Raw genomic sequence first — 11,499 nt, forward strand, 5'->3', positions numbered from 1 at the left:
TACTCTGAAGTCTTTGACTTTCTCACCGTCTTTAAAAAGCGGAGGCAGCTCTGCAGGAAGTCGCGTGGTGCGTCCCTGTGAAGAGAAATATTATTATTACTACTGAAGTATAAAGTATAAATGATCATCTGAACAAATTATACTTATAACAATAATACAACTGTATGTGCATGAAACCTCGGGTCTTATTCAAAGTTTTCACAATAAAGTGAAGAAACGAGGGAATAAAAACAGGCACATTATTATTAATATTTATTATTAATCATTATACCTGTGGTCATGAAAGTTGGGTCATGACCGAAAGAACGAGGTCGAGAGTACAAGCGTCTGAAATGTGTTTCCTCAGGAGGGGGGCTGGAGTCTCCCTTAGAGAGAGGGGGAGAAGTTCAGCATCCGTGAGGAACTCGGAGTAGAGCTGCTGCTCCTTTGCGTTGAAAGGAGCCAGTTGAGGTGGTTCAGGATCATCTGGTAAGGATGAACCCTGGGCGCCTCCCTAGGGAGGTGTTCCAGGCACGTCCAGCTGGGAGGAGGCCTCGGGGAAGACCCAGGACCAGGTGGAGAGATTAGATCTCCACACTGGCCTGGGAACGCCTCAGGATCCCCCAGTTAGAGCTGGTTAATGTGGCCCGGGAAAGGGAAGTTTGGGGTCCCCTGCTAAAGCTGCTGCCCCCGAGACCCGACCCCGGATAAGAGGCTGAAGATGAGATGAGATTATTATTACTGCACGATGAAACAATAAAAACAAAAGATGTTTACTAAGAAGAATGATCAAATGTGTAAAAGACAGAAATAAAACAAAGCACTTTGTGCAAAAAGGCAGAAAAGTGTCTTTTATGTGTCTGGTGACATTTTGTAAAGTATAATATGTTTAGTTTCTATTTGATCCTGATCTGTTTTAGTTTCTGTAACACTTTGTTCTTCTGTTACTTTATGAGTTACCTGTGTATTTTTGTTTTTTCTGTCAGAGGTGAGGACTCATTAAAACATATTTAAGTGATTTTTCTCTCTCTTTTAATTGAATATTAAATTATGGAAATGAACAACCACTTTTAATTGAATTTTGTATTTATTACAAATATGAGAAAAAATATAAATAATGAAAAATATATATTTCCATGAAAAGCAAAAAAATAAAGAAATAAAGAAAATATAAATCAATTATATATATCATTATATTTTAATGATTTATTTTTTGTTTTTCATGTTCATGTATATCATTTATTTTTTGTTAATTTATTTGATTTTTGTTTTTCATATATATATATATATATATATATATATATATATATATATATATATATATATATATATATATATATATATATATACATGAAAAAAAAATCTATTTATATATAAATGGATGAAAAGCAAAAAGAAGTGAAGAAACAAAAATATAGTAACTAAGAAAATTAAATAAAATCAGCCAAGGGTCAGAAGATCATTGAAAATAAATTAAAAAACATTAAATATGGAGTTTTACAGTTTTACAGTTTTACAGTTTCTGTGATTATTAAAAAAATGGTTTAAATAAATAAAACCGTTTCTTTTTTTAAGCAGATTAAAGCGAAGTTTTACTTTTATTATGAAAATAAAACGCTGTAATTATTATTATTTATGATTATTAATTAATTATTTATGAGTTTAATGAGAAATTATTCCTCTTACAAAACCCCGCTGAGGTGTCTCACCTCTGATTGGCTGTCTGCGTGCGCCGGAAATAAAATGTCGGTTCCACCAGCAGTTTTCAAAATAAAATGCACCACATTAGACATTTTTTAAAATATACTTTCTATGTCTAAAACATAACTGTTTAATGTACAGTTTAATGTTTTACTTTATTTCCAATTGATAGTAATCAGTTTAATTTCAATCATCAATAACAAATCTATTATATAACATTGTTCTAACACTTAAAGTCCACTTTTCCAGTTCTTCTTTGACATTTCTCCAAAATATTTGTATTTTTGGGCAGTTTCAAATATAAGAGTATGGTCGTCGCACAAACCACGGTTCATAATGTGTTTTAGAATATTCAAAACACGTCCCGACTGGTAAAAATGTCTTTACAGCGTCATTTCCTGTGGTTATTCACGCTGTCGTCAGGTGCTACAACCGAATAATCAGGCGGTAAAATATTATTTAAACCAAAAAATAACACGTTAAAGTGAGAAAATGGTTGGGAACTATAAAGATACAAAGCTAATGTATGTCACAGATTTATTTTGATATTTCTACAACAGTTTTTCTGTCTTTTAACGCAAAATTGGATCATAAATATATGTAATTCCTGGCCAATAAAATGCAATAATCTTATTATTATTATTAATGCAAAACTCAACAACAACATAATAAAGTGTCAGGCGCTGTTTACACACCGAGGTACACCTGCGTTAAAATGTCACTTACACTAAATAGAAGAAATAAAGATGCTTTTCCAAATGTATGTTTGCACGGACATTTTTCATGTGATAAGGAAAATAAAGTCAAAAAATGACTTGTTGTTGACCTCTTTACAACTGCAGTGTTGCTATAACAATGATGTTGTGGAGATCTGAAATGATCATAAGACTAATAATAATAATTTAATTTTGATAGGATGAACGGTGTTATAAATATCTCAAATGTAATTACACACAGGAGAGTGATGTGGATGTTGAAACCGCCTGCACACACTGGAAGTTCACTCAACGTTGCATATTTTATATTATATATAATATACTAAACTATACTATACTTTATTATACTATACTGTAATATAGTGTTTATCTGCGATGCTGTTCTCTTACTGTAGTTCATATTTTGTACTTCTGATTGTTTTGTACCGCTGCTACGATGACCTCATTTCCCCTCAGGGATAAATAAAGTTATCCATCTATCCATCCATCCATCCATCCATCCATCCATCCATCCATCTATCTATCTATCTATCCATCTATCTATCTATCTATCTATCTATCCATCTATCCATCCATCCATCCATCCATCCATCCATCCATCATTATTCTATATCTATAACCTTTCAATGTCTTCTTTTAATTACGCTGTTATTGCTAAATTAAATTATTTCTTTGTTTTATGTGTATATTTGTGTCCACTATGCACAAAATCTAATAGTATTATATCTATCTATCTATCCATCCATCCATCCATCCATCCATCCATCCATCCATCCATCTATCTATCTATATTCTATATCTATAACCTTTCCATGTCTTCTTTTAATTACGCTGTTATTGCTAAATTAAATTATTTCTGTGTTTTATGTGTATATTTGTGTCCACTATGCACAAAATCACCAAATGCCTGGTATGTCATCTGTTTACATACTTAAATGTAAATAAAGTGGATTCTGGTTCAAGGGTTTGGGGCTTTTATTTTGAAGGAAAACACATTCAACCGGTTCTACTCTCCCTCGTTTTGTTTCCTTTACTTTAACTTGACCTCGTTGTCATTTTACACGTTTCACGGCACAGATTTCAGGGGGAGACATGCAACTTTGTCCCTGTTCCTGTCCCTGTTGTTGTTTTGGTGTCACAGGTGTCACAGGTGCACCTGCAGCTCAGTGAACCCGCACTCAGGATGATTTGGCGCAGGCTGCATGTGAAGCTGCGCACCTCTGCAGGGTTATTCACCTCCACACGGGTGCACGGGCGCTTACCGGTGTGTCAGAGCCTGAGTACGGGCACTCCTCTCCGGGCTGACTTCTTCAAAGGTGGGGGCACACACACCACAGGAAGTGTGTGAGAGCGTGCATGTCACATCTGAAACTGTCTGTTGAACTGTTGGAAGTGTCTTCACTATTCGGCATGCGGGTAATCTTCCAAGCAACATTGTTTTTTTGCTAAATGACTTTTTACAGTGGATTTAAAGCTTCTCCACATACATGTTAACTTATATAACTAGTTTTTATTTAAATATGTGAATTATTATAAAAGCTGAATAATAGAGGGGAAGATAAAGTCCCAGGAAATGTGTTAAATTGCAAGATGGAAGTTTAATCTTCCAAACAACACTTGTTTATTTCAAAATGTAGACTTTTTACAGTGGATTTAAAGCTACTCCACATACTTGTTAACTTATATAACTAGTATTGATTTAAATATGGGAATTTCTATAAAAGCAGAATTATAGAGGGGAAGATAAAGTCCCAGAAAATGTGTTAAGTTGCAATATGAGAGTTTAATCTTCCAAACACTTATTTTTCTCAAAATGTAGACTTTTTACAGTGGATTTCAAGCTTCTCCACATACATGTTAACTTATAGAACTAGTATTGATTTAAATATGTGAATTATTATACAATTTAAATTATAGAGGGGAAGATAAAGCTCCAGAAATGTGTTAAATGACGATGAAGTAGATTAAACTGTGTGTTTTTGTACCTCAGGTCAGACGCTCCTCTCCAGAGAAGTGTAGACTTTTTACAGTGGATTTAAAGCTTCTCCACATACATGTTAACTTATAGAACTAGTTTTTATTTAAATATGTAAATTATTATATAAGATGAATTATAGAGGGGAAGATGAAGTTACAGAAAATGTGTTAAGTTGAAAGATGGGAGTTTAATCTTCCAAACAACACTTATTTTCTCAAAATGTAGACTTTTACAGTGGATTTAAAGCTCCACTTGTACATGTTTAATGATGTACAATGATGTTTTTTAATACAGTATGTGAATTACTGTAAAAGGTGAATTATAGAGAGGAAGATAAAGTTCCAGAAAATCTGTTAAATAACGCAGAAGTAGATAAAACTGTGTGTTTTCGTACCTCAGGTCAGACGCTCCTCTCCACAGGAAGTGTGTGAGAACATAATCACGTTCAGAAATCATCACATTTATCAGTTATTTGCTGATTCATAAACATTTGCAACGTGCATGTCACATCTGAAACTGTCTGTGTGTGTCTGATAATGTGTAGTTTACTAAACTGTGTGTTTCCGTACCTCAGATCTGGAGACCCAGCTGGCAGCCATGAGGAAGAAGGCGTCGGACGCGCTGCCGGGGAGCAGCTGGAGCCCCCTGGAGCTCAACCCCGCGCTGCCGCCGGACAGGGCCGACATCGTGATCGTGGGGGGCGGCGTGGTGGGCTGGTCCATCGCCTACTGGCTCAAGCAGAAGGAGAGGGTGCGAGAAGGGGTGAAGGTTATCGTGGTGGAGAAGGACCCGACGGTGAGGCACAACACAAAAGGCTTGCTCTCATTTTTGTTCATGCGTTCTGCAGAATCAAGCCGGATGTTTCTGCTTCTTTATGTATTTATTTAAAAGCTGGAATATATTGAGGAGCAGCTTCATTTGCAATCTAGCCGAGATAAAAACACGAAACATTTTTGCATAAGACAAAACACAAAACATTAGAAAAGTACACGAGCAAATCTGAAATATCAGAGAAGTAAAGTGACGCAGAATAATGAAAACAGAGAAATCCAGTTAAAAACAGGAGCAGAAGTCAAATAAGAGTTGAATTAAATTGAATTGTCTTTGTTGTCATTGTACCAGTACAACGAAATTTACAGTACAATCCCTTAAAGTGCAGAAAGAATTTCACATTAAAATCATGAAGGTGTTTAGGAGGGATCGTCTCCCTGTAAGATGTTTTAATGCCACAGTTCCTATTTAAAGTGCCGACTCCTCCATGTGGTTTCTCCGCAGTACTCCCGGGCCTCCACCGTGCTGTCGGCCGGGGGGATCCGGCAGCAGTTCTCCCTGCCGGAGAACATCCACCTCTCCCTGGCCTCCGCAGACTTCATGAGGAACATCAATGTAGGTCACGTTTGAAGGTGTCGTGTCTGCGCTCTGGCAGTGAACGACGAGCCTTTAAGTCGTTAAATGTGACCGTGTTAAAGGTGTAATGTGTAACTTTTCCCAGTGTAATGTCTAAAAACAACTTTGACCTGTGTTGCATGGATCCTGTTGAGCACATGTGTCATTTTAATCACGGTTACGTCACATGGCAGCCTTGTTTTTGTCTGCCAGAAGCTTCAAACACTGACTTTTTATCCAGTTTTTAGACATTTTTTGGATGTTTTTAAAAAAACGAAGGATTTTACGCATCAAACATTTGGATTTAAAGATGTACTCTGTAAGATTATCATCTTGTTAATTGTCCCGTAAGAGCGAGTTAAGACAATGGCGGTTGAAAATGTGGTCAAACCTGGTGGTGTTTACTGTATTGGCTGAAGGCAGCGTGATGCGTTTGTATCCGCGGTGTATTTTTGTTGGCACAGAAATGATTCGTGTGTGTTTGTCGCACCTCTGTGTCGTCCCAGGAACACCTCGGCGTGCTGAACGAAGACCCGGTGGACCTCCAGTTCAACCAGTCAGGATACCTCTTCCTGGCCAGCGAGGAGGTGGCTCACATCATGGAGGAGAACTACAGCACCCAGAGGTGGGTGTGTGTGTGTGTGTTATTTCAGGACAGCTATGGGGGAATAGGACATATTCATTAGTCGATCGTTATTTATTTGTCAATAAATGATCTCACTGTGTGGTCGCAGGGACCACGGAGCCAAAGTCTCACTCCTCTCTCCGACAAAACTAAAGGAGAAGTTTCCGTGGATAAACACAGACGGCGTCGCGCTCGCCTCGTACGGTGAGTGCAGGTGAATACACAGGTTGATGTTAAATCACTCCGTAGCTGCAAATTCGTTGAGAAATGCCAATATTAACAGCAGCGTTGATGCGTTTCCTTAGTTTACAGATCAGAAAACGCATTTAAGTGTGCACTACCACATTACCCGTAAATGGTTCAGGTTAGATGGTCGGGAAGCAAGTCTTACAAGAGTTTTTACGCGTTGTCGCAAATCTACCACCTACCATCGAGACGTGGCTGAGTGACGGAGAGCGAGCTGCACTCGTACCTGACGGTGTACCAGCTCATAGGCGTCCCCTGTGACGATGTATGTCCTTTAAAACAGTATAAAAATGACTATTGTTTATGTTTTTCTAGGTGTTTCTATCAAAATGTTGAAAAACCAGCGTCCGAACTCATTTGGACGCTTCACGTTCTGATCCTTCCAAGTTCTGTTCACGATGCTGAAGTAAAAATATTTTTTACAGTACACACAAACAGGCTTTCCCATGTGGTTACTTTATTAGACTATTTATTAATTGAATTACCACAAAACAGGCTTTATTCTGATATATATATATATGTTGTTGTTGAGGTATGAAATGTCCTGTCAGATTTGAATTTAAAGATTTTGGCCCTAATCTCCCGGCCCTCGTGTCTCCTCTCACTTCTAATAAAGATGTCCCGTGTGTAATCTAGGTGATTTTTGTGAATTCACGTCCGTTTGAACTTTTATTCCCACGTGTCCGGACCTCCAGGGTTGGAGAACGAGGGCTGGTTCGACCCCTGGACTCTGCTGAACGCCTTCAGGAGGAAGGCCATCTCTATGGGAGTCATTCAGTGCTGCGGAGAAGTCACAGGTTTAGGACCCATAAAGACACTTTGAAAGTGTTGAATTTTACTCCCAGGGAGTTGAAGTAACTTGCAAATTTGCCTTGTGAGTCTTGTTTTTAACAGCGGTATTCAACGTTTCTGTCTCTTCCACAGATATGAAATACGCAACAAGCGTGTTGACAACCCCGGACGATGATCAGCTGGTTCTCAGGAGGATCAAATCCATCAAAGTGAGTGGGATTTCTGTTCCGTAGCTTTGGTCAAAGTCCTTTAAAACAGTGTAACACCTTGTCAATGAACAACTTTCCTGTAAGGTTTGCTTCTCATATCACTTTGTTTTCATGACTTACATGTTGGAGACAAAGTCAATCAATCAGTGAGTTAAATGATGCGTTTAAAACTGCGTTAACTGTCGTACACGATGGGCTGATGCGTGGTGTGGAGCAGGTGCAGATGCCCAACAGTATGGAGTACCAGCCGGTGGAGTGCGCCATTGTGGTGAATGCAGCAGGAGCCTTTTCTTCCAAACTGACGGAGATGCTGGGAATCGGCGCCGGGCCCAAAGACTCCATCGCTGGAATCCCGCTGCCCGTTGAGCCTCGCAAAAGGTCGGTCACCGAACTGGAGGGGGCATATTTCCCTTAGCTGCTGTCAAAATGTCTGCTCTGCTCTGAAAGGGTCTGACAGTGGCCTCATGGAGTTCTTTAGTACTGGGAGTAAATTGGAGGACTGGCTTAACGTCATACTGCCTGGTGTTCACTTCCAAATCTGGGGAACTTTGTGTAACTTGTTTTAAACATGAAGTGGGCCCAACTGTTCACCCTGTAGGGACGTAAACACCATCAAAACACACTGAAGGCCGGATTATATCATTAAAGAAGAGGCTGAGAAGACGTGTCAGGGCTTGACCTTAAGATAACTCGCCTGAAATCAAAAATGTGAGCCTGTATAATTCAAATAAAAAGGGGTTTTGACACTAATTAGGATTTATTACGTACAAAGCAATTGCCGAGTCATTGGCTTTACCATCGATGCCTGAACTCGAGCACTCTGGGCCCGATGTTTGCATGTATGAAAGGTGCTAGATAAATAAAGTTAATTTGATTTGAACAAAATTTGCAGAAGAGCCCAAAAAAAAAAGATGGAGGGCTCTGATATATATATATATATATATTCTAAGAGATTATAACTTATATTTTCATGCCAGAATGTTCAAAACAAGTTGTGTTAAAATTGCAGTATCTAATATAACGCTACATGCAGGGAAGTGACGTTTACAGCCTGTTCTTTGACGTTTTATCTCTCACAAATTGTTGAACTGTTGAACTTTGGTGAACTCGGGGAAGGTTGAGCTCCCCCGAGTTCGCGAGTTGGAGTTGTTCCACTTCGACAAGCGTTCAAGTGCACTTTTCCGAGTTGGAGGTCCGAATGTTCCGACCTCCCACGGCACTGGAATGCAGCATAAATCCCTGGTTCCAGTTTTTAGGGTTTACAGGTGGATTATTATAAAAGAAAAGACTCGCCTGCAGTTACATCTTACCGCCATAGAGGCCGCTAGAAACAACGTATGTATACATATATATTTGTTTGCTTGAACCTAGAACAACAGTGGAGCGGTGGATCATTTTGAAAACATGTACAGACAACAATATGTCCTCATTCTTACTAAACCACCCGCGGCTTCTCTGTTTAACCTTCACTAAATCTCAGGTCGATTCAGACGCTTTTGTTTCCACCCAGAGCGAAAAAAGCACTTTACATCAGTGCTTTAAAGCCAAGAAAGTACAGGGATATCCTGAAGGTGTTCTGAACCTCCTGAACTCTTCTTCAGGTATATATATGTGGTCCACTGTCCCGACGGCCCTGGTCTGGACACCCCCTTCCTCATCGACTACTCTGGAGTTTACTTCAGGAGAGAGGGCCTAGGAGGGAACTACATCGCAGGGACGTCCCCAGTGGAGGTTTGTAACAGCTGAGATCTCATTTATTTATAAAAATAAGAATAAAAAGGTTAATTGAAGGTGTTTTTTCTTCTTCCTCAGGCGGAGGAGCCGGATTGCAGTAACCTGGAGGTGGACCACCAGTTTTTTGAGGAAAAGGTTTGGCCCAGCTTGGCCTCTCGTGTTCCAGCCTTCGAGAACCTGAAGGTAGGGTCAAGAGCAGCTGTGGCTCAGTGTTAGAGTGGGTCGTCCTCCGTTCGAGAGATCGTCTGTTCGATCCCCGTTTTTCCCGGTCCGCATGTTGAATGTCTGTGTGTATGGGTGAATGTGACAGGTAGTGTAAAACAACCAATCAGATCCGAGGAGTCTCTAACATCCTTCTTCTCTTGTTCCCTCCCTCAGGTGAAGAGTGCGTGGGCGGGTTTCTACGACTACAACACCTTCGACCAGAACGGCATCATAGGCACGCACCCTCTCATCAGCAACATGTACTTTGCCACCGGTTTCAGCGGCCACGGCCTGCAGCACTCCCCCGCGGTGGGGCGAGCCGTGGCCGAGCTGATCCTGGACGGAAGCTTCAAAACGTTGGACTTGAGCGGCCTCGGCTTCAGACGCATTGTGGTTCAGGAACCCATGCTGGAGAGGAACATCGTATAGGAGGAGCCGGGAAATGGATTTGAACCCGTCCGTCACGCTGCTGCTAACGCCAAAACAGCTGTGAACATTATTCCTGTTGGTGTGAAGGAGGTTGAACTGGTTTCATCGCTACCAAGGGATCCAGCGGGGCAGGATAATCTAGATAATCTGTCCAAATTACTTTTTTAATCATCTCAGTTGATTTTATTGATGTTCCCAGATCTCAGCCATTACTTTAGGGATTGTTATTTTAACTGAAGACCCAAGTTGTATTAATAATCAATTCATTTTAAGAGTCAGACCAACGTATTCTCCACAGACGGTGTAAAAAAGAAAAGTTCTCTCAACTTGGTCCAGTCGTACTCACCTACGAGAGTCGCCAGACTTTGACTCCGCTTCATTTCCTCTGACCAAAAAAGGGCGTGTATGTGACGTATGGGGGGAGGGAAAAAATAAATCGGTATCGGCCCTAAAAAACCCATATCGGGGGATCCCTGGTTTGTATGATATTTAACGAAATATGACTTTCTATTAATACTGGAATATGGTGACTGGTGAAGGTTAAGGGACAAAAGAGGTGACGGTGAAGTTTAGTCACTAAAGGTGACGGTTAAGTTTATTCCTATTTGATGTTTACATCATGCCAACATCAAAGGGGGGTTATGCGCAATAGGGGGCGATCCAGGTGGTTTGGCTTCACTTGTGAGGAGTTGTGAAGACGTCCATCTTTATAAACAGTCTTTAGTTGGACAAAACAAACCCATTTTGACCATAAGTCAGTAAATCTGTCCATTTGTTGGCAACTTAACATGGTAATTTATGCCGTTATGTACACTTCATTAACTATATCTGCCCATTTTCAAGCAGATACCAGAACTGAACCCTAAATGAAAGTCACTGTAGTGACTTGTTCTTAACATAAAGCAATAAAGCGAACCTAAGCCACTTGAGGGGCGGCTGGCTTGGCCTTAATTGACATATCCGTCGTTTTCCGGGTCCAGTGAATCTTACACATCTTCAGTCTTTTGCAAACTTTATTCATAAACCTTGGCTCCTGACGAAACTGTACCCTTATCGAATGTGCATAGAAACAACACAAAAAAAGGCTAACATCTCATCTCACTCATCTTAAGTCTCTTATCTGGGGTCGGGGCAGCAGCTTTAGCAGGGGACCCCAAACTTCCCTTTCCCGGGCCACATTAACCAGCTCTAACTGGAGGATCCTGAGGCGTTCCCAGGCTAGTGTGGAGATCTAATCTCTCCACCTGGTCCTGGGTCTTCCCCGAGGCCTCCTCCCAGCTGGACGTGCCTGGAACACCTCCCTAGGGAGGCGCCCAGGGTTCATCCTTAAACAGATGATCCTGAACCACCTCAACAGGCTCCTTTCAACGCAAAGGAGCAGCGGCTCTACTCCGAGTTCCTCACGGATGCTGAACTTCTCCCCCTCTCTCTAAGGGAGACTCCAGCCCCCCTCCTGAGAACACACATTTCGGCCGCTTGTACCCGCAGCCTCGTTCTTTC

General features: G+C 40.6%; 1 protein-coding gene across 1 annotated transcript; it reads left to right on the plus strand.

Moving 5' to 3' along the window:
* The first annotated feature begins 3,533 nt into the window (after positions 1 to 3,533).
* Positions 3,534 to 11,004, plus strand: foxred1 (FAD-dependent oxidoreductase domain containing 1). Its single transcript, XM_083927562.1, has 11 exons — positions 3,534 to 3,712; positions 4,949 to 5,169; positions 5,650 to 5,760; positions 6,267 to 6,385; positions 6,495 to 6,589; positions 7,327 to 7,428; positions 7,556 to 7,632; positions 7,850 to 8,010; positions 9,234 to 9,363; positions 9,445 to 9,549; positions 9,745 to 11,004. The coding sequence occupies exons 1-11, from the start codon at positions 3,580 to 3,582 to the stop codon at positions 9,997 to 9,999; spliced, it is 1,509 nt and encodes a 502-aa protein (XP_083783688.1). The 5' UTR covers positions 3,534 to 3,579; the 3' UTR covers positions 10,000 to 11,004.
* The last annotated feature ends 495 nt before the right edge of the window (positions 11,005 to 11,499 follow it).

The sequence above is a fragment of the Echiichthys vipera genome, assembly GCF_963691815.1.
Source record: "Echiichthys vipera genome assembly, chromosome: 14".
NCBI classification, from domain to species: domain Eukaryota; kingdom Metazoa; phylum Chordata; class Actinopteri; order Perciformes; family Trachinidae; genus Echiichthys; species Echiichthys vipera.